Here is a 25,403-nt window from a genome sequence, read left to right as displayed (position 1 = left end):
ATTGTTAATTACGGGATTAAATATTCTACACCTTTGTCTAACAATAATAAAATATATTTTTAAAGTGAAAGGTATTTATTAATACGAATAATAACATGTTACTATTTCCGACTTAGGTATATAGTCACGAAATCTCAGAAAGTATACATAAACTTCAAATTTGACAAGTAGGTTCCTTATAGGGTGTTGACATCCGCTAAGAACGGATTTTACGAAATCCCATCCCTAAAACGGGGGTTAGAAGTTCGTGATTTAAAAATTTCACGCTAGTTCGCGCGATTTATTGTATACCAAAAACATAATACAGAGATTACTTAGTAAAATAAAGATATAAACTTGAGAATGGTGGCATTATCAAATTCCATATTTATTTTTATTTTATCAATTCTATAATGAACTAAATAAATTATATGATTATTTGTTAAAAAATAAGTGATATGGTGTATTTATTTTATATAAGCCAATAGTTTTTTTAGATAAAGTTAAGTAACAGCCTCTAAATCTCCCATGTTCCTCTCATGTGATGAAAAGATTTGGGGCTCATTCGACTACGCTCTCTAATACGGATTAGTGGACAAAATTGAGGCAGATTTTTCATCTGACACACGCGGGTTCCCTCAGTTTGTCTGTCTATTATACGTACATGCCCATTCATTCATTCATTTATTCATTCATTCATTCATATCGAGATTATCATTGTTCTACATCACCATCAGTATTAAAGTAAAAGATTTAGACATGTCACGATGGTCGCCCTCAGTTCAATCGAAATATAAAGAATTTTATTCGTGCTCATTTCTAATTTTATGGTATATTTTATTGGTTTAATAATTATATAATAGTTAAAAAATGTATTATAACTTCTTATCTCTAATTATTGCTTATATTTATTTTATAATTTTAATACATATTGTGCAATACGATAGTGCACGGTGAGACTACCTGTAAGCAGTAGAACTTTTGCCTAGATGATTTTGTAATTGTAATTTGTTTTTTATTTTGATGTAATATTATATCTACTATTGTGAGAAAGGTTTTGAGAATGGATGTGGATGGATATAGAGGTAGGGGAAGACCAAAGAAACGATGGATGGATTGTGTGAAAGACGATATGGTTAGAAAGAATGTTACTTGTGAGATGACGTCCGACAGAGAAGTATGGAAGAAGAAGACATGCTGCGGCGACCCCGAGTAAAATTGGGATAAGGGCAGGAGGATGATGATGATGATTATATCTACTGTTGGTTGTTCTAGTGAAAATAAATAAATAAATCTCTGATAATAAGAGTTTAACTAGCTAAAGTACATTTATATAAATATATATACCTAAATTGCTTTTTACAAGCTACTAGACCCAACATAGTATTGTAAACAACGTTACTTACATTCTGAATCCAAAATATGAAGTCTGTAGGTAAATTTAAGACATCCTTCCGGGTATTCGCACGGTATTCGTTTCTATAATAATATTCCACAGTAATTTTTACCTTGGAATATTAAAAATTAACTACTGAGTTCCTTACCGGTTCTTCTCGGTGGAATATACTTTCCGAACCAGTAGCTTTAAATTAAATTCAACAGTTTAACAACATTACAAGTTAAAAGTGCCTTTAAGAGCCTACTAAACTCAACTCCCATTTCTAGTTCTTTGGAAGTCAAACATTTTTATCTGAAGATATTATGATTTTGGATATTCTTTTTTAATTAAAAATGATTATTTTTTATGTCATGTGTGTTTCGGTTTTTTTTTCTTAAATTATTTTAGGCTTATACAAACAAGAGCAAGTATTGAGTTAACCTTGTACGGAAACTTGTTAGCCGTAATCTAATGACGCTATAAGAATATTAATAGTATGTATACAATAAATTAATATATAATAAATTTTACGAAGACAGACAGACGTTAATCCTTCAAATATATTTTAAACGAGAAAGAGTAATATTTAGCATTTGTGTTTTACCGATAAAAAAAAATCTGAATGAAAACATCGCTGAAAATTACAGATATTTATTCGTCTAACACTTGTTTATCACAAACGTATTTAATGTCAGAATCAGTTACAAGGTGCAAATCTACACTCAAGCCGTTGCCTTTACATACTAATAAAAAAATAAAAAAAACTGTCGTATGCGAGACGAAAGCGCGGCAAAATGATGTTAGCCCTCTAATTGATAAAAAAATAATGTTTACGTTTTTATATAATTATATTAATTGTTATTATAATCATAAAGAATAGTTTATTTGTAAAATAAACAATTTAACACCGAACTTTTGATTAAAAGTGCAAAAAATACTATGTTCATTTAAGAGTATCGTCTGGTAACCCACCACCCACTCATCAGATATTTTACCGCCAAACAACAGTGCTCAGTACTGTTGTGTTCAGGTTTGAAGGGTGAGTGAGCCAGTGTAACTACAGGCACAAGGGACATAACATCTTAGTTTCCGATGTTGGTGGCACATTTTTGATATAATTTCTTATAGTCCATTGTTTATGAGCGGTGTTGACCACTTACCATAAGGTGGTCCATTTACTCGTGCGCAGTAAAATCAAATTGATTTTACAATTTACATATTTCACGTAAATTATGACCTGCGTCGACATTGAACAAGATTAAATTATATGCTAAGCTATAACCGATTCAAATTAAAGATTCTATGAATAAGAACCGGCGATAAACTAGATAACTATCGTTTTATTTACATTATAAATAATCCAATTACATAATCCATCTTAGTTTCCGAAGTTGGTGGAAATTTGCGATGAAAGGGATGGTTGGTCTTGTCTATGAGTAGTGTTGACAACTTATTTACATAACCCAGATATATAAATAAAAAAAAAAGATTAATTTTTAACAATGATACGTTCATTCATATACTATGTTAAAAAATGGAAATAAATATATAAGTATTAATTTACCAAAATACATGAAACAATTCGCGTGCGTTTAATAAAAGATGATATTTTAATTCTGTAAAATTGATTTCGGCAACGGCAGCACATCGCACAGAAGACAACTGCGCAGAACATTTTCTAGTCCACGAGTGTGTGTGCAAACACAGGTACTCATTCAATTCACACACTGTTTTAAACCGATTGGACGATAACTTCGACACGAAAGGAAAGAGCTCAGGCGCAGGACCAAAGTCTTTACGTCACTTCCGAGGCACAGGAGTGTACATTTCCACCTTCCAGACTCCAGGTTGTTACTGAGAACTGTTCGATAGACAACCCCAATAACTTGACACAAGAAATACATTAAATTCCACACTACCATGCGTATGAAACACATACGCAAATATACATTTAGAAAAAAATCATAGTTTACGTTCATTCTGCCAATGACAACACACGTCAAGTTGAAAGTCAATGACGTGAAGTCAATTTTTTTGACATTTTCGGCATTTTTTGACAGTTCGGGTGTAGGACCAATGTCTTTTCCAAAACATGGGAATAAAGACTTATTGTTCAAGCTGTTATTGAAAGTTTGCTGCTACGGATAAACTTAATATCATTTCATCGACCCAATCTGCAATTTGAATTTGCAATTTGAACATCAAATAGTTAGTCAAATCATATTTGCCGAACTTCGAACTGAATTCGAGACAAAATCTTCTGGTAGCTCATACTCGAAGCTTGATGCCGCTTGGTTTTATTTCCATTTTGTTTTCTTCTGTCAATGTTCCGTTTTTGTATACATTTACAAAATGTATTAAAACTCACCTTTTTTTGGGCTTTTTGTTCACATATGTCTATCTATTTACTAACATAATCTGTAATTGAAATGGTGGTAAAGAGTACTATTGAGTTTCTTTGTCGGTTCTTATCGGTACAATCTACTTTCCGAACCGTTGGTATCTATACTTTTAATTCAATACTTGAACATGACTACATGACATAACTATTTAGATTATAATTTTAAATCCTGGGTCCAAGCCCGAAAAGACGATATGGCCGTCCTAGCGGATTACAAGCGTGCGATTATGCAGACGACTAGTTACCGTGAAAATAACCGCAATGCCGAAAACGGTCAGACATCATTACGACCATTCATCACATCATTACGAAGCACAAACAAATGTGTGCGTGTGTTTGTCGTGTGATGCTTGCATCGGTATTGATCGAGATAATTTGTCGACCAGTAAAAAGATGTGTCACACAATTGAAGAAATTCCAATTTGGTTGCTATTAAACATGAGTGATTGAAATTCAATGTTTATGTATGTACGTGTGTGTGTATTTGTGCGTGTGTGCGTTTGTGCGTTTTCGAATGAATCGCTTCTTGAATCGGACTCAATCGCCAAATTAACAGGAAGATAGAAAGGAGTTTGATGAACTAAGGTACGATTAACATACGCACCGCAACTTGCTCGGGCGTAAATTAAATTTGGCAAATAAAACTAAAGTGTCTTACACAATACTTAAAGTCTATATTCGCGTGGAACGCTCGTACTAATAAACTTACACCTTGCAGACCTATATCTAAATATGGACTTTAAATTATAAGTACTTTGATTAAAAAACATATTTCTTCAACTATTATAACTGTAATTGTAAATCGATTTTGATGATGGGAAACACGACGTTAATAATTGTGAGATCATATTTAAATGTATGTCTTCACTTTGACAAGCACCTAGTTAAGATATACATTAATAGGTAGTACTAACTGCTTGCCCCGACTTCGTCTGCATGAAATAAGTATTATAATATATTATTACTTTCATATCAATCAATTTAAATCATCCAAGGACCCAAAAACATACGAAATGTTTCATCGAAATCGATCGGTATACACACGTATTGAAAATTCGAATAAAGATCCGGTAAAGAACTGAGGTCACTAGCCCGAAGAATTGCCACGTTTAAGTGGCAGTGGGTGGGGCACATTGTTCGAAGAACCGACGGCTGATGGGGCCGACGAGTTCTCGAATGGCGACCATGGACCGGAAGACGCAGCGCGGGTTGGCCCCCTACAAGGTGGTCCGACGACCTGGTGAGGGTCGCGGGAAGCCGCTGGTTGCGGGCTGCACAAGACTTGTCGTTGTGGCGATCTTTGGGGGAGGCCTATGTCCAGCAGTGGACGTCCTTCGGCTGAGAGAGGGAGAGAAAGAAATGCGTTCTTCTTCACTATGATAGTGAGCCTGCATAAATAATACGTATTGGCTAAATCTTCTTCGAGGATATTAATATTCATATTGATAATGCAAAATACATTTCATTATTTGCATCTCTTGTAGATGTATTTTAAGGTTTTTTTGGGTAGTATACATACGTCACCCATACGCCTATACAAACGTAAAATTTTTATTTTTTTTTATTGTTATTTTTTTTCTCGTTCGAGGGTAGAATTTCCAAAATATTTGATGACTGACATTTAAATAATTTCTTTTACTTTTTTTGAATTGATTCAAATAAGAAAAAAAGTATCAAAATTCAAGCCGATCTGTCAGGTGTTAGGTAGCCTTTAAATTAGGCTAAGCTATCTTGTCATGGTAGTATGCGCGAGCGATCCCGTGATGCCCCCTAAAATACTGATTTTAGTAGGTATTCCGGTGTGGTAGAGCGTACTATAGCCTATTCTAATAATAGTAGAAATAAAGATAAACAAATCTTAGATTTACGTATTTCATGCGATTTGCTAATAACTCAGTTATATTGTGCACTACTAAGAGTTTATGATTAATATATCTTTATTTATATTACAACACTATTACACTTAACCACTTATTTCCATTTTAATTTTATTTTCAATATCCCGATGACAGTTTCGTCGACGTTCAAAACTCCATTTTTTTGCAAATGCATAGTGAATATCGTAGATTAATCAAGCTCTCGACCAATGATATCCACCAAAGATACATGTCTGGGTAGGTACCACCACTCAACAGATATTTTGACTGCCAAATAACAGTACTCAGTATTAATGTGTACCGTTTTGAAGGGTGTGTGAGCCAGTGTAACTATAGGCACCCCATTAACACCACATTAACATTAGGTCTATGTCCTACTTTAGACTTCAATCTTGCTTCTTACCAAATCTCAATGAATTCATATCAATGGTTTGTCCGCAAAAGAGCACAGACGTACAGACAGACAGAGTTATTTTCCCATTTATAATATACATATATCTTCTATCTATACTAAAAAATTAAGATACGTTTATTTGTAATACCTGACTGAAAAATAACTACTGAAGGAATATGCATAAAATTTTAGCCAGAAGACATTGAGAAAGATTTAATATAATATAATCATTTAAACAGCTGTGTTTAAAAGTTATTTGAGTCTTGTAATATTAATTTCAAAAGATTACAGATTAAAAGTAATATTACTTTTTTCTGAACACATACGTCGCATAATTGTCAAGACGTTAAACGATTCAGCCTTCAAACTAACCTTGACTTTAAACTTGATTTGTAGTTAAGATTAATGACAGTTTGTCTTTGATTCATTATTAAAAAAAATCCATTACTTTATATCCGCTTCTTTAATGCACATGCATTTAAATTGGTAGATATTTTAATGTAATTTATGTATGGTATGAATATCAATACGTAATAGGGAAGGTCTTTAGCTGAATTCATACAGACTATGCATATGTATTAATAAAATTGACGGACAAATATAATATTATAATCAACAATATTGTAGTAGTATTAACACTTATTAGTTTTCAATAATTAAATACTTAACGAATTGTTAAGATTATACGATCATTACGTTGCAGCGAATTGTAACTCGCACGAGTGACAGGTGACATCCCGTTTTTTTTAAACGTTCTATCAGTATAAATTTTACCTCTTCGATGCCATAGACTATACCATAAATTATTCTTATGTATCCATAAACGTATATTATGTCTGCATAAGAAAATTATATTTAAATAAGTAAGTAGTTAAAGCTTCGCTAGCCTTTTTAAATATATTTTTTCACATTAACAGCCTGTAAATTTCCCACTGCTGGGCTAAGGCCTCCTCTCCCTTTGAGGAGAAGGTTTTGGAGCATATTCTACCACGCTGCTCCAATGCGGGTTGGTGGATGCACATGTGGCATAATTTCGTTGAAATTAGAAACATGCAGGTTTCCTCACGATGTTTTTCTTTACCGCCGAGCACGAGATGAATTATAAACACAAATTAAGCACATGAAAATTCAGTGGTGCTTGCCTGGGTTTGAACCCGAAATCATCGGTTAAGATGCACGCGTTCTAACCTGGGCCGTCTCGTTTATACAACTATTAATAAATTAGTATTTGTGGAAAAAATCAGGAAAGACTTAAATAATTAAAATCTTTTCTAAATAAAAAAATTGAGCCAAATCGTTAAAACTGTTCCAATATACACGAATTTCTCATTTAATTAGACGCGGTCCGAAACGAGTCATAGGAGTCATGAGGAAACGACCCCCCCCCCCCCCAAATTGTATACGTAAAATTGACAATCTAAAATAATAGGTCGCCATTTAAGTCGCCAAAAACTTTGGCACCATGTTAATTATTAGTTATTGAGCGTAACCGCGGATACCAACTCATCAACTGTCCAATGGACATCCACTTGACCCCATATTTAATAAATATGACTCTCCGAAACGCTCCTGCACTTAATATTATAAATATACTAGCCATTCGCCCCGGCTTCGCGCGGGTGCAATGCTGTTACTACAGAATTTCTTACAACGTTCACAGTTTTTCAGTCATTAGACAATATAAACCGCTATGTTCCTTCCTTTTTAAATCTGTAATATCTTCGAATCTTAATAGTATTAATCTTAATCAGTAATAATCTTAATAATATCTTCATTTAAATTACATGCTTTTAAGGGCCATATTGATCTATATTAAATGCACAATGTATTTAATTGGATTAATGCTGTATTGCGTCAAATTGCTTCGACAATAAGCCATTATTTCTCGTAAAAAGTAAAGGATAAAAAATGGTATTTGTGGGTTATTCCTAAAAGATACATATATCGCGGGTTTTTTTGAAGAACTTTTTAAGGTGTACAATACTGTGGTACATTATTTTAATTTATTTCGTAGAATTGGGCCAACCTTTAGGTTGGCCTTGACCTTGGCCGTGTTTATTAACGACATCAATTTAGAAACCTTTAAAATTATCAGTGTATCTATTATACTGTGCATGTATTGTACATATAAACCTTCGTCTTGAATTAATCTATCTATTTAAAAAAAACCGCATCATAATCCGTTGTGTAATTTTAAAGATCGAAGCGTACACAGGGACAGACAGCGGTAAGCGACTTCGTTATATCGTATGTAATGATACAAATAAAAAATAATAAATGTCACACAATCGGATACTCAGCATTAATTGTGTGCTCTTTAAACGAGTGATTGTAAGTTTATATTCAATGTGTCCGTGCGCGCTCTGCATATGCGTGTTCACATACGTATGAACATTTTCATAATCGGATATACTTTTATCGAACTGTATTGCTATTAAATTGATAAAAGTATGAAAATAATATTAAACAAAAAATTAAGATACTTTGAATGATGACTTTCTTTAAAAAAATTTTCATTTGTTCGCCTTCCATGTTCGTGGGGTTCGCGGTGGGTAAGCATGATCAGCGCTGGAATTACACTGAGGGCACGTTATTGAAAATGCTTTTCTCTTACAAAATTTGAATAAATGGAAATATTTAATAACTCTTCTGTTTATGAATAAGTCATTTTATTTAATTGAAAATTGATGTGTCGATACTTTTTCCACTTTGTGCCAAATTTTGGTAAATGGAGCGGCATTTTTTACAGTACTGCGGTGCTGAGTTTTATTAATCTGAAGATAATGTTTGAGTGTGCTATTGATGTATACCCGTTACTATCAAAGCTTGTCAGTGTCAATGTCGGGACGTTCTGATTTGCTTTGCAATATAAATTCTTAATACCTTTGTATTAAGAGATGATGTTGTCCTGACCGATTTTGGTCACTGCGCCCAATCTCAAGAGAGATCAGGACGCAAGACATATTATAGTGCCCAAGTGCGATGGGACGGCAATCTGTCACGACTGGAAGAAGTCCAACTGCAGGACCAACACCTTTACGTGCTTACCGAGGCACGGGTATACATACTTTCAACTTCCAATAAGAGTCCGGACTGTTACTATGAATATTTTGATAAAATTAATATTTTTTAATCGATCCGACCAAGGGTTTGATCCTTGGGATCTGCAGCCTTATATGTAGCCACAAGACCAACGAGGTAGTACTACACGAATTACTGACCGATTTGGGATAGTTCGTTTCCGCCCATAGATTCAGCTAGAAGCCACGAGTAAATGTTATGTGACCAATGCCCTACAATTTTTCAATGATTGCTTGAATTGTTCAAGTTTATTTACAGCATTTAAGCTACGTATAGGATCAGGCAAAGTTTTAATATTTCACCTTCAATGTGACAATTGTAAACTTTTTATAATCTTTACAATGTTGACTTATATTTCAATGTTCAAGTAATTTTAGAACACCTGTAAAAAAGTAGGCAATTACCCAATTACTTATGATGACTTTTGGTCTATTGTGTATTTTTGTTGTACTACTTGTTGGTGTTGTCAAATAAATAAATAAATACTCAACTCCAAACCTCTTCAAAGCGAAACTACTCCTATAGTTATATATCTACGGGATCCTTTATAATAAACAATCATTTCATCTGCGAACTATCAACACTGTTTCTCTTAGGTACTACTATTTTTTAGAATTCCGTTTCTGTAAAGGGAAAAAGGTACCCTTATAAGATAACTTCGTTGTCCATCTGTCCGTCCGTCTGTCAAAATACCTTGGATCTGTGAATAAGTTTTGAGTTATATATTGATGTAACGGAGAGTTGACTTAGAGGCAAACCTCTATCGCATTTTCGAAACATTCTCAAAGGGAATCAAAACCCATAGGCTGCTTCCCATTGACGTGGAATCGAAAAACTTGAAGCACAAGTGTAGGAAAAATCTAAAAACCATAAATTTATCTTTACATCAGTCTGTTTGTCTGTCTGGCGGTACGGAACCCTCAAAACGCGTGTCCGAATTGCACTTGCCTTGTCTTTAATACATTGACCCTTGGTGCTAGGTTTCGTTCTATCAGACAGTTATATCGCAACGTCAATATAGTTTTGACTTAACGTGTATTTTAAGCGAATATTTATCAATGCGAATAGCCTTACTATCTTTAACCTCTAGTTATAAAAACAAATATCGTACGATCACATCGTATGTTTAAATCTTAATTAATATTATTATATTGATTAAATTATTAATAAATAAAGAATACCTCTTGATTGAATTTTCTTTCAAAGACTTTAAGATTAGCCGATTGGTCCTTCGTTACCCCCCATTTTTTTGTAGGTAAGTGCAATGGCAATTGGGACACCTGATTTTAAGTGGTCGTCAAGGTAGACGTTGTTACTGTAAGAAATATCACCATATCACCAATGGATCATCTAAATTGGTAACTAAGATACTGTCCCACCTATAATGTATAGCCTATTCCAATGGAAGTAGGAAAAAAGATAAACAAACCTTAGATTTACGTATTTCATGCGATTTGCTAATAACTCAGTTATATTGTCCACTACTAAGAGTTTATGATTAATATATCTTTGTTTATAATACAACACTATTACACTTAACTACTTATATCCACTTTGATTTTACTTCCAAAATTCCGATATCGAAACGTCGACGTTCAAAACGACATTTTTTCGCAAATCCATAGTGAATATCATAGATTAACAAGCTCTCGACCAATGATATTCACCAAAGATACCACAACTCATCAGATATTTTACCGCCAAATAACAGTACTCAGTATTATTGTGTTCCGTTTTGAAGGGTGCGTGAGCCAGTGTAACTACAGGCACAAGGGACATAACATCTTAGTTCCAAATCTTGATGGCGCATTGGCGATGTTAGGAATGGTTAATATTAAAGCTCTCGACCAATGATCTCGCGTCAATTTGCTGTCAAATGTTGTTTTTTTGGCTTTTTCCCTGTTAAGGTTGGAATACAGTATAGCTATATCTTCATGAGAGTTATCTTATTATAATGTCTATTCGATGGCATCTATACATATAACAAAATTGGAGTGTCTGTTTGTAATGTTATAATAACCGCTTTTTATTACATGCATATCTATATATACACGGTATATATACCAGTATAACATTTTTTACAATTTTGGCTCTTTGTCTGTCTATCTGTTTATCTGTCTGTTTGTTACGGCTAATCTCCGAAACGGCTGGACCGATTTTGACGGGACTTTGACAAGTAGCTGATGCAATAAGGAGTAATTTAGGCTATAAGAATAACTTTTTTGTTAAATTCGAAGTCGTGGGCACAGATAGTAAATAAAAGTTTTACGAGTGATCATACTTGGTTATTCCAATAAGTAAAGATAAACAAACTTTAGATTTAAATATTCCATTCGATTGGCTAATAGTTCTGCTATATCATGCACTACAAACGGTTCTTGATTAATATATCTTCATTTAGAATAATTAACATAAGAATAACTATTACACTTAACTACTTATATTCCTTTTAAATTTCGATAGTTTCGATAACAATTTCGCCAACATTCAAAACGCAATTTATCCGCGAGTCCATAATGAATATCATAGACAATTCAAGGTCTCGACCAATAATATATCATCAATTAAATGTCAGAGCTTTTTATTTTTTTTTACTTCTCTTGTGATTGGAATAGGCTCTAGCTGTCTTTCGGATCTAAGTTCGTAGTGTCATTGTTTGACGTCATTTCCGTTTTATTGTAAAATTTTACTAAAGTAGTATAATTTCAAGAAATAATGGGCCATTAACTACCAGGACCGGATTTGGAGGTCTGAAGGCCGTGTCTAGGCCTAATTATTATTTTACAAGTTAATTTGAAAAAAAATATTTGTATCAGTAGAGTTTGTCAATAATTTATTACTTTTTGTATCAGTATCTTTTAAAACAGTAATAAGTAGTATTATTATAATTTGATTATATCCAGATATCTAAACATTGTATTACAATAAAATTGTTAACTAGTCAGAACCTCTGATGCGGAGGCCCAAGGGCATTTGCCCCGGTTGCCCTCCCCTAAATCCGGCACTGCTACCAACTAAGTCGTTTTGTACCTATAAGAATATATTTTGTTTATTTTCAGTGATAGTGCTCCTGTCTGCAGCGTTCGCTCTAAGCCTCATAGGTTCAATATTTTTCTGCTTCACGAACACCATCAACGATGCTATTCTATCAGTAAGTATTTTGATATTTAAAATACAATATAGAAATCGCCTAGTTTTCAACTAAATCAATAAATCTCTCTTTTCCTTTATTCGGTTTTGTTACGTTCCAGTTTGAAAGGTTCATCAGTGTAACTACAGGCACGAGGGACTTAACATCTTAGTTCTTAGGGTTGGTGGCACAGGGCGATATAAGGGCCGGTCAATATGTATTACAGTGCCAATGTCTATGAGCAATGGTGACCACTTATCATTAGGTGGTCCATTTGCCAGCATTTTTCATTCATTTCAAAAAAATACCTTTGTTAGGTATATTATAGAAACGCCATTTCCAAAATGACATAAATTTGTCCTAAAAAAATATATTTAAAGATGTATATTATTTCTAGAGCATGGTTATAAGGAACAACAGCCTCGCATACACAATGTGGAGGCGGCCCACGGTCCATCCGCTGATGAAAGTCCACATCTTCAACTATACCAACTGGCAGAGAGTTAAAGATGGTCTTGATGAAAAGCTGAACGTTCAAGATGTCGGACCTTTTGTGTACTCGTAAGTATATCCTTTTTAATTAATTATATTCCCACGCAGATGGTTGAATGGGTCACCTGATGGTAAGTGGTCACCACTGCCCATGGAAATTGGCGCTGTGAATAAATTAAACCATTCCAATTTACCAATATGCTACCGACCTTGGAAACTAAGATGTTGTATCTCTTTTGCCTGTAGTTACACTGGCTCACTCACCTTTTAAACTGGAACACAACAATACTAAGTATTAATGCGGCGGTTGAATATATTATGACTGGTACCTAGTATGGGCTTGCACGAAGCCCTACCACTGAATATATAGCACCAATGTCTACCACTGTAAATATAGAAGATAAAAATGACTGGCGCTAGTCGAGAGCTTGATTAATCCATGATATTCACTATTTTTTTTATGGTATCGATAAGTGGACGTGCAAATAGGCCACCTGATGGTAAGTGGTCACCACCGCCCATAGACAATGGCGTTGTAAGAAATATTAATCGTTCCTTCCACCACCAATGCGCCACCAACCTTGGAAACTAAGATGTTACGTCCCTTATGCCTGTAGTTACACTGGCTCACTCACCTTTCAAACCGGAACACAACAATACTGTGTACTGCTGTTTGGCGGTAGAATGTCTGATGTGTGGGTGGTACCTACCCAGACGGGCTTGCACAAAGCCCTGCCACCAAGTAAACTACGGATTTGCTAAAAAATGGCGTTTTAAACGTCGACGAAACTGTATCGGAATTTCGGAAATAAATAAAAGTGTATATAAGTGGTTAAGTGTAACAGCGTTGTATTATAAAAAAGGTATATTAATCATAAACTCTTAGTAGTGCACAATACGGCTGACTTATTAGCAAATCGTGAAATGAAATACATAAATCTATGGTTTGTTTATCTTTATTCCTACTTTGATTAGATAGGCTTTATGTAAATTAGTTTGGACAACTACTGAGTGTTTTACGAGCGGAATGCATTATTATGCTTGAAGCAACTAGGAGTAGAGACAGAAAAAAAATTATAAATTGTGTTATATCTGTTAAATTTTTTACACGTAGAGGGACGCCTTCGTGACTGAATATATTTCTATACACAATTAAACCATTTCTGCTATTTATTGTCGTCGTAACAAAAAATAAATAAACTACGTTCATTGTTTAATTAACAAGCATCAATTACACTATCATTGTTAAATAATTGTATTAGAGTTGTTATTCAAATTGTTCGCCTCGTTGGTACAATGTCTAGCGTGTAAGGGATACAGGTTACAGATACAGGATACAGATCTCAAAGTCCCGGATTCAAATAGTTTGAACTGGTCAGTCTTATAAAAATTGATTGTGTATTTCTCTTGAGAATCTCTTACTTGGGGGTCGAAGATAGGAAGCTGTCATGAGTATTGGAAAAGGAGCGAATATTGACTAGTCTGAATCAAATTCAAAGATACTTATTCAATATAGAATTGTTACACTTGGATATTGAATATCAAAAATCTACCACAGTTTCGGAATTAAATACATCGAACCGTTTCATTAAAAATCAGAGTAATTGAATAGGTAATATATTTGCATAGTATATATGCATGTTTCACGCATAATTAGTGTGTACACCGGTTTTCATGGGTACGCTTCTCTGAGGTCCCGGGTTCGATTCCCGGCCGAGTCGATGTAGAAAAATTTCATTAATTTTCTATGTTGTCTTGGGTCTGGGTGTTTGTGGTACCGTCGTTACTTCTGATTTTCCATAACACAAGTGCTTTAGCTGCTTACATTGGGATCAGAGTAATGTATGTGATCTTGTCCAATATTTATTATTAAAAGAATAAGATAATGCAGTAGAGAAAAGCCGAGAATGCCAACTTTCATAGCCGGAATAAGAGAAGATTTTTTCTGAACTTTTACTGAACCCTTGTGAAGCCGGAAGGAGTAGCTAGTTAATAATTCCGCCAGAAGGCTGTGCAAATGTAAGGTCTAGGTCGAAGAACTCTTTTAAAATAATTACGTATATATTAGAAGCTATAGAAGACAAATTATCTTAAGGTGAAGTGGTCTTAGAAGCTCGCGATCTCGTCCGAAAAACTTATCATTACGTATAAAATAAATTAATACTTAGACACAAAAATATCTTGAAGTTTTATATATGATTTCTTAGGAAATCGATACGCGGCCGAAAAAAGTGTACGATACAAAAAAAAAATGCAAATTTTTCGTGAAAATCGTCAGATTTTATGACCATTTTAGATATAATTTCTTAATGTTTTAAAAATAAGAATAATTAATTGAAAATGATATCATTGAATTCAATGTATATCAAACCAAACGTTTTACAAATCACTTTTTACTTGTTTACTAAAATAATAATAACCAAAAACTTATAATATGAGCTAAAATTGGGATCTACCAGAGGTCCCACTGAGCTGGTCAATTGGCCTCGTCCTACCACCAACGAACCTCGCCATAATGTTAAAAAATTTAATCCGTGCGTACCTATACGTGCTGTCTGTATGTTTTAGCATAACGAATCGTGTTTAAATATTTATATAGTCGCAAGAACATAATTCTTATTTATATATTGTATTTGCATGTTTACTTAGACGAAGATTTTTTTTTAACATAGTTTAATTTCGGTGTGTATATATACAATAGTTGTCGACCGCGGTCTCGTTCATGTTTTAGGGCTTGATCCAGGTGTTAGGCATAAAAAGCTTATGTCCTTCCTTGGAGTTCAAGCTTGCTTCATACAAATTCTCATCAAATTCGTTTCAGTTGTTTCGCCGTCAAAGAGCAACAGACGGACAGACTGGGTTTCTTTCGCATTCATAAAACTAGTAAAGATATATTGGAATCTTCAGCAAAAAACCTTATTATATAAGTATACTAGTTTCCCGCCCCGGCTTCGCACGGGTGCAATGCTGATACTCAATATACTACAGAATGTCTTACAACGTTCACAGCTTTTTCGTCTCTAGACAATACAAACCGCTATGTCCCTGCATTTTAAATCTGTAATATCTTCGAATATATCCATTTAAATTACATGCTGTAAAGGGCCGTATTGATTGATCTATATTAAATGCACAATTTATTTAAGAAACTTAATTGGATAGGGATTAATGCTGTATTGACTAAAATCACATTCGTAAATAAGCCATTATTTCTTGTAAAAAGTAAAGGATAAAAATTGTTACTGCGGGATTATCCTTAAGAGATAGACCATCGCGCACTTTTTAAGGTTTACAATATTGTAGTACATTATTTTTGATCGCAAAAAAATATGTTTATTTACGATAACACAATAGAAACTTCTAAAATTATCAGTGTTCTTTTTGACTATATTATTATACATGTAATAAACAAATAAACTTTTCTTTTGAATCACCCTATCTATGAAAAAAAAATCGCATCAAAATCCGTTGCGTAGTTTTACAGATCTAAGCATACACAGGGAAAGACAGACAGCGGGAAGCAACTTTGTTTTATAATATGTAGTGATAGATAACGGATTAATTTATGGTTCTACCAGTCTGATTTTAATCATTATTATTGTGTTACATAGGCCCTTCATTGAGGAAAGATCTTTAATTATTCTAATCTCCTTAGAGTGATTATAAATTCCAATGACAAGATTAAATATAAACAGCCCATAGATTTACGGAATATGTGATTCTATTCGCTAATAGCTATCCTATAAATTTAACTAAAAACAGTGCTTAATCAATATATCTTTATTTATAATACAACATTAAAAATAAAGCTCTCTCATTGCCTTCACTGGTGACAGAGCTGGTTCATTTTTTGCCCAGCGGATCAGAATTGCGATTCAACGAGGATACGGAGCCAGTAGTAAATATTTTTATTCATATTTGTATATAGTTAATACTATTGTAAAAGCAAATAAAAATGCAACAGTATTCAACTTAAATACTTCAAATTTAATTTTACTTCCAAAGGTCTTATAACACTATCGATATTCAAAACGCCATTTTCAACGAATCCATAGAACTCACCACAGATTATATAGACTTGGACCAATATTGTCGTGTCAATTTAAGGTCAAGTTTATTTATCTCTACTCCTTCTGATATTGGAATCAACACATTTATTGGAAAATAATCCATGCCTCAAGCCAGAATTTCTTTGCATATTTGATTATTACTAAAAATCTTTCTAATGACGAATAATTTACCTGGTGGTAGGAAAAGCCCGTGCCAAGTGTACGGGCCCGTCTGTTATTTTGCCTCTTATTGTAATATTTATTATTGTTGTGTTCTGGTATAAAAAGTCAATGAGCCAGTGTATCCAGTGCCTACCATATGGCTTTTTTTGGCTTCAGCCCAGGGCCCCGTGGATTCAATGCCCAGCTAAGTCAAGTCAAAGTCAAAAATAGATGATAATGCGAAAGAATCCATAACTTTATTAAATTAAACAGATCGTATGGTTTGCAGCGCTGCGAGTCGTGCAATTAATCAAACCCATTCAATTAATTTAATTCAAATCTACGTTCAGATATGTCTTAGGTGGGCCCCTAAGTAGTGTTAGCCCAGGGCCCCCTAAACTTACGGTCCGGTCCTGAGTGTATCTATAGGCACAAGGGACATAACGTACTTAGTTTCCAGAATTAGTGGCGCGTGGCAAAGCTAAGAATGATTAATATTTCTTACAACGCCAATGTCTATGAGTGCTGGTGACATCTTACCATCGGGTGGCCCATTTGCTCGTTCGCCTACTTTTATCATGAAAAATAATGACCCTATATGGTCCACAGGTTCGAGCCCAGACGAATTCAAGTATTCTTACACTTGAGTTTTACAATTAGGGAATAGGTTGCGGTTTCAAGCCTGAGGACTACTGAATTTTCATTTTATAATTATTCAGATTTTATAATTCATCTGATAATTGGCGGTCTCGAATGAAAATTGACCATAAGTGTATCTACCAGCATGCGTTAGTGTAGTTTAGTGGAATGAGCTCCAAACCTTCTCCTGGAAAGAAGAGGAGGCCTTAGCCCAGCAGTGGGATATGAACAGGCTGTTATCTTTCTTATCTTTTTATGAATGTCCAATACCCAAATTCTCAATAAATATTTTACGTACATATGTAGTAATTTTATAAAAAGATAATGATTGAATTAATAAAACTTTTAATCAATTTATAGGGTCACCTTTATGATAAATTTTCTTTTTTAAACAATACTATTACATTGTTTCAAATGTGCGAAGGAGTAATAAATATCGCACGAGTATACACGGTTGAATATTTGTCATTTTTTGAATTTTTAGCTTTTATTTCTTCCTAGTATATTTCTTGTTTTTTATTTGAAATATAGACCGTCAATGGCTGTTGGTAGTGCTCACCACTGTCCATAGAAATCTTTACATCACCAATACACCATCAACCTTCAGAACTAAGATAACATGACCCTTGTGCCTACAGTATAACAGACACAAGGGTCATTATACACTAAAAACAATTGCTCCATACGTTTGACCGAATTTCGGTAAAGGCGGCAAATTACAAAGACGCATTACCGTGGATGTTATTTTATTATCTTCAGTGCTGTTGCGCAAACAGATAAAATTATATGAACTTTATTAAAATATAATTAATATTATAATAATGGTTTAAAAAAAAAATAAAAAATTTTGACAATCAATAAGCAAGTGTAAACACTTCTATATTAAATAAAGATTTTTGACTTTGACTTTGACTAAAATATAAACTATGTCCTCGTCTCCAAGTCTAAAGTTAAATTAGCTTCATTTTAAATACTTAGCGCGTAGTTGCAGTTTTTCATTTGGAATATGGTGAAATTTCACGTAAACTCTATTCCAACCATAAGAGGAGGAAAGCCAAATAAACAACATTTGACGGCAAATTGACGCGATATCATTGGTCGAGAGCTTGATTAATCTATGAGATTCACTATGGATGAGTCGAAAAACTGTCATTGGAATTTTGGGAATAAAATTAAAGTGGATATAAGTAGTTAAGTATAATATTGTTGTATTATCAATAAAGATATATTAATCATAAACTCTTAGTAGTGCACAATATAGATGAGTTGTTAGCGAATCGCGTGAAATATGTAAATCTAAAGTTTGTTTATCTTTAATATATTCTGATTGGAATAGGCTATACGAATATTTCAGGTAATACCTTCTACAGTAGCGTTATTAATTAGGCATGTTACTATATAATTAGTTTAGTTAATTTTAAATTTTAAAAATTACGAAGCTCTAGCTCCGTAACCGTAACCGTATTCGATATAGAAATAGTTTATTAATATTTTAATTTTGCTTAAGTTTATACTTGAATAAAAAAAAATATTTTTTTTTAATTAAAAATAATACCAAATAGACCAAAAATTAAGTCGAACCGTCACATTGTCATTTTCCCTATTACAATTTCTGTATATACCTAATAATGTTCGTAAACAATCCGGATCCGGATATCCGGATAGTTTACGAATATTACGCAACCCTATACAATTTAATTCACATATCCATATCCAAATCCGAAATGTCATATCCATAACATATGGCATTATTGTATGGTTATTATAGTATAGTAGTACTCTTGTACGTTTAAATTAAGCTTGCATAAAATAGCTTGTAGGAAATAGAGATATTTCGTCGCATAGGGAAGAGTTCAAACACAAGATCAAAGGCTCTTAAAAATCCAATAACTTGTTAATAGGATACTTAGTTTGAACCAAGGATCTCTTTATAATTCATCTGGTGCTTGACAGTGAAGGAAAATAGCGTAAGAAAATTTAAATTTGTCTGATTTCAATGAAATTCTGCCGCGCATGTGGCACCAAACCTGTGGACCGGCGTGCTGTATTAACTCCAAGCCTTTTGCTCCAAGAGAGAGGAGGTCTTCGCCCCACAGTGGAACATTTAGAGGATCTTACTTTTACAAGCTTTGAGTTACATGGGAGGAAATGTTTATCAAATTGAAATATACGTTGACATTGATCTGTCGTATATCGACGCGGACGTCCGTTGGAGGGAAATGAGATACAAGCTGTTCCCAAACTCACAGCATCAAAACGTGTTCTAGTCTGTAATAAAATCACGTATTTTCACATTCATTACTTATTAAACTGAAAGATTAATAAAAATGTTATTAAGTTTGTTAGTAGGTAGGGATTGGTGCATATCTTTTCTGTATAGGTATTTGTCCCGGTTCGGAGGGTGAGTCAGCCAGTGTAATTACATGCATAAGGGACATAACATCTTTGTCCTAATATTATATAAGCCGAGATGGCCCAGTGGTTAGAACGCGTGCATCTTAACCGATGATTTCGGGTTCAAACCCAGGCAGGCACCACTGAATTTTCATGTGCTTAATTTGTGTTTATAATTCATCTCGTGCTCGGCGGTGAAGGAAAACATCGTGAGGAAACCTGCATGTGTCTAATTTCAACGAAATTCTGCCACATGTGTATTCCACCAACCCGCATTGAAGCAGCGTGGTGGAATATGCTCCATACCTTCTTCTCAACGGGAGAGGAGGCCTTAGCCCAGCAGTGGGAAATTTACAGGCTGATTATGTTATGTTATGTAATATAAGGAATGGTCAATATCAGTGACGTACTAAGCCCCTCAGAGACCCGTGGCGACAAAGTCGAATGAGGCCCCAGCTTTAAAAATAATTTAGTTTCACAAGCTTTTCATTCAGTTTACATTTGTGTGTATAAATAAGTGATTATGTTCATTTTAAAAAAGTCTTATCCGTTCGCAAAAATATCAGTAAACACTAATAAGCTATTAAATATCAACGTGATTAAATTTAATATATTTTAAATGAGGCCAATGTTTATTTTTCGACGTAAATAGAATGTATCAAACGTAAATGCAGTAATATTTGCACTTCATTCATTCAGGGATCGGGGAAGTACCCGCTACAAAGACGGGCATTCCCCCAGCGTATTGGACGCGTTCAGAAGTTAAAAGTAGTAGTAGTACCGCGTTAAAAGTCTAGATGGCTGTAGTGTTTTGATCTTGATTAAATTATGTAGGTACTAAGCAAATTTTTAAAGTCTTGTTTAGGATTTGATCAGGGGAATTGTAGTAAACAAGGACTTCGAGATCTACAACCTTATATCTAGCCACTAGATCAACGAGGAAGTCAAGTAGGTAAATTATATCAATGTCGCAGAATCCGATTTTCAAATATATAACAAAATATTTTTCACCCAACCGTCATGGATTTATATGGGGATCTCAGCTTACTACGACACGCGTTGGTCGTAAAACAGGTTAGGTTATCTTAAATAATAAAGTCTAGACTAAACCTCGCGTCACAGTTCTTATCATTCACGCTGTTGGTAGTAATGCCTTATTTTTTAGACTTTAATCATAGCGTCAATGCTTATTACGTTAATAATACGTGATAGATATTATGCTAAAGCCCTATCTGCGTTATTAGCGTATATATTTAGCCGAGTAAACTTATATGGCATTAATTTAATAAAGATATTACTCATTGGAATAATAATTATTTATATTTAATGATAAATACTGTTTCATTCTGTACTCTTTTTAACTATTTTATATCTCTTCACTTACGAAGTCACGCAGCGTTGAATTAGTTTTTGAATAAAATAAACTTAACAAATATAATCTAATTTGACAAAAGCTTCATCAAACGTATAACACCTCGCCTTATTGCCTCCACTGGTGACAGGATGGCTGGTTCGTTTTTAGCCCAGAGGATCGGAATTGCGATTCAACGGGGAAATGCTGCTAGCATTCTTGTCACTCCACGCGGTCAAGATTTATATAGTAACTATTTTTAATTCATATTTGTATATATTTAAGAGCTTAATGTTATCAATTCTTATGTTAATATATTTTGTACCATCTAATTTGTATTTTTTTTGCTGTCTCTACAAGAGTAGACTAAGAAGTCTCACGCACACTAAGACATGTTAGCACGAGCGTCACTCACTCATACTAATACGCGCTGTCGGTGAATTAACACGGAGGGCACGGGACTGAAAAGACCAAAGATATATGTATAGCCTATTCCAATGGAAGTAGGAATAAAGATAAACAAACCTAAGATTTACGTATTTCATGCGATTTGCTAATAACTCAGCTGTATTGTACACTACTAAGAGTTTATGATTAATATATCTTTGTTTATAATACAATACTTAACACTTAACTACTCATATCTACTTTATTATATAAGACGACCTCCGTGGTCGAGTAGTGTGTACACCGGTTTTCATGGGTACGCCAATCCGAGGCCCCGGTTCGATCCCGGCCGAGTCGATGTAGAAAAAGTTCATTAGTTTGTACCTATGATAAGGGTATCTAAAATTCACCTTACCCTTAATTTAAGCGTCAATAGCGCAATGGTTTACGGGCCGCCTAGCGATGGGCCTTGGGCTATGTGTTCCCCACTTCTAACACAAGCGATAAACTTAAAAGGAGGGGTAACTAGGAATATTAGTAATTCTTTAATTAATTTGGGGCAATACTAATATTCTTACAAAAAAAAAACAATAATATTAATTAAGAATATCCTGGGAAATATAGCTTTCCTTTTAAGAAAATAACTTTACACTATTTTTAAAGTTGTTAAATTTATTTACTCTTTTATTTCAACAGGCAACACTTAGAAAGAGTGAAAGTCAAATTCGAAGGTGACCAATTGAGCTTTCAAGAGCGGAACAATTTCAAATTCCTACCCGATGCGAGTGTTGGGGCACATTTCGATCAAGTATTTGTTCCAAATCTGCCATTATTGGTAAGTACTTGAATTCTTCCGTTTTAAAAAAAGGATTTTGGTTCCTACAATTTTGTAAGTTAAAATGTTTTACAGAGCAACTAGTATTTATACAGATGTCACAAAAGAATCCCACTCTTGAATGCTACAGTTTACAAATTATATTGATATCATATCATTTTTTTTATTGATAAACTGCAAGAGTACGAAGCAGATTCGGGTCGCTAGTCTAAAATATTTTTTGACCGATCACGCTTTTTTATCCAACCTTGATCCAATATTTTTATTAATTTGTCATCAACTAAGTGATCGTAATTCGGCCGAACTGTTATCAATGATATGTTTAGAAACATATATTAAGAATTAATCGTGATTTTTGACCCCAGTGAGACCACAGAGATAAAAAATATTTATGAAATAACTACGAAGTACAAATTACAACGAAGGCTCATTTTATTTCGTCATCCTGATTTTGTTTTTGTCGTTCAATTCTTCTCCGTAATACAACTGTTTTGACGACCACATTTTCCTCCAGTAAATCGAAATCAGGTGTTTTACGAAATCCAGATCAAACCGGTTTTATCCATAGTAGTCAACAAACCGTCTACCAGTGCCCAGCTAATTAGTTATATATCTGAGAAATTCTAGTAAACTGTACGTCATTCATAAACAAATACCTCATGTCGTATTCAATGTTTTCTTCCTCGTTAAATGTATTCGATGCAAATGAAATCAACATAATTATAATTATCGCCATGAACGTCGACTGCACAAAGTTAATACCTAACTTTCCAGAAATAATTTCTTGGAGAAGTTGGGCCTTGTTTCCAAGGTTGGTAGCGCATTGGCGATGTAAGGAATTGTTTTTATTTATTATCACCACCAATGTCTATGGGTGGTGGTGAGCACTTAACACCAATTGACCTGCCATTTCACTTACCTATTATCCTAGCTATCCCTTGAGACTGGATTATTGTTCTAACCTGTCGTCTTTCCCTATCGGAAAACAGACAGTTATACCAAATATCTATCTAGTTCTAGACCTTATGATAAGGAATAAAATCATTCAAACGTATGACGTATAAACATTGACGGTTGTTGGTGGGAATTCCCACTACCGCAAATCGCAGTAGCCAATCATTCCTTCTAGAGAAATCGCCAATAAGAATAACAACATTTTGTAGCAATTATACACACACAAACTTTTGGCATTATTTTGATGATTGGCGGATCATAATTGATTGAGTTCTACACGATATTCGAAGAGGGAGGAAGAGAACGCGTTAGTGGTTACGGACATTACTCATTAAGTTAAATTAATTTAATTAAATTGACTTCCGATATTAGTAATATGTTTTTTGTTACAGGGTGTTCTCGCCAAAGCGTCTAGCCTGTCATATATTGTGCAGCTTGCGTTAGCTACCACACTATCATCCGTCGCCAACCACAAGGAGGCCTTTCTGAAACTGCCCGTACAAAGGTAGCTATAATATTTTTTTACTTATAACAAGTAGATGAACTGGCAAATAGAGACTGACGCTGTAATATCATATCCATCGCCAAGGTTCGCGACCTTGGAAATAAGATGTTATGTCCCTTGTGCCCGAAGTTACACAGGCTCGTTGGGACTTCAAGCTGGAACACAACAATACAGGTGGTACCCGGACGTGCTTGAACTATTGTTTAGTTATCACTATTGAGTTCTTGATCTTGTTTAGTTACTATTTGTCTTATATTCTTGTTATTATTACTACAGACATAGACCTAATTCTAACATAGCTTCTGGCGTACTATCAAATATTATATTTACTATCAGAGACAATGAGATTTAGGCAAAGACAATTTACTACTTTTTAATAATATGTGATATACCTAACAACAACCTCCTGGATTCTGTCTTCGTGGTCGTGGTTACATTCATCATGCATTGAACTCCTCAGATCTGTCTCCGGTGCTGTCAGATTATGAGAAAGAGGATACGGAGAGTGTGCACACACTTAGCGCTAAAATAGCTGTTGAATGATTTACTAGTCTTTAGGCTTTGTTTGGTATTTCTAGATGCTGAGAACAGATCGAAAAAAATAGTGACAACAGTTGGACACTAAGTACACGCACACTAGTAAAGTAGTATGACATTTAGCGAGTGTCAAGTGTAGCTGTCACGCACACCAAGATAATAAAGTTGGTTCGTTTGTCTTTGTTATTATGTCTGCCGTGACATATATTTTCTCTTGAAATCGAATTGAAAGTTAAATTGATTAATTTCCGTTCATTTTTCTAGATCCGATCATGAGCATTATCGAAGTTTTGAGTTTATTTACAGTTATTTCTAACGTTACCGCCAAAAAAAAGAAAACCTTGTCAAACTAAAAAGAAAAATGTGCTGCAGTGATTGGTCTTTGACCATTTACATATAGATCTGTAAGTACACTCTGGTATTACCCGGAATAACATCGTGAGGTGTTAAAATATTACCAAATATTACGCAAGGCTAAATACATATACAAAATTTTGTGTGACAACATTAGTTACATTGTACGAAATTATATCACTATGTTGATTGTTCCGTATTCATTACACATATATAACAAAAATATCGTGATAATATACGTAATAGATACATTTATGACTGTAAATTTACTTTTGAAAATTTTATGATTTTCTTTTGTTTTTTTTTTTATTTGGACCTTTATTAATCAATATAAGAATAACAGCGATGGAAAAATGATGGATTCTTATACTTGGGTGGTACAGGGTTCATCACGTGGAATAATTATTTAGATTGGTTTAGAGGGAAGTTCGTGTTTGATTAATATCTTCATTTTATTAATTAGCCGTAACGTAATCACAAAACTAACTGCTTAAATCAATGGTT

At 34.0% G+C, this 25,403-nt stretch overlaps 1 protein-coding gene across 2 annotated transcripts in view; it reads left to right on the top strand.

The window, feature by feature from the left end:
• The window catches only part of LOC113391592 (scavenger receptor class B member 1-like), a 352,256-nt gene that overhangs the window by 318,214 nt on the left and 8,639 nt on the right, over positions 1-25,403 (top strand). Inside the window, exons 2-5 of one of the 2 annotated variants that reach the window (XM_026627607.2) lie at positions 12,170-12,261; positions 12,638-12,801; positions 22,411-22,549; positions 23,896-24,008. In XM_026627607.2, the coding sequence (XP_026483392.2) occupies positions 12,170-12,261; positions 12,638-12,801; positions 22,411-22,549; positions 23,896-24,008 (508 nt within the window). The remainder of the gene's footprint in view (positions 1-12,169; positions 12,262-12,637; positions 12,802-22,410; positions 22,550-23,895; positions 24,009-25,403) is intronic. The other variant, XM_064219986.1, reaches the window with a different exon arrangement.

The sequence above is a fragment of the Vanessa tameamea genome, chromosome 30 (assembly GCF_037043105.1).
Source record: "Vanessa tameamea isolate UH-Manoa-2023 chromosome 30, ilVanTame1 primary haplotype, whole genome shotgun sequence".
Taxonomy (NCBI): domain Eukaryota; kingdom Metazoa; phylum Arthropoda; class Insecta; order Lepidoptera; family Nymphalidae; genus Vanessa; species Vanessa tameamea.
The sequence above is the reverse complement of the archived record's forward strand: the minus strand, read 5'-3'. Positions and strand labels throughout refer to the sequence as shown.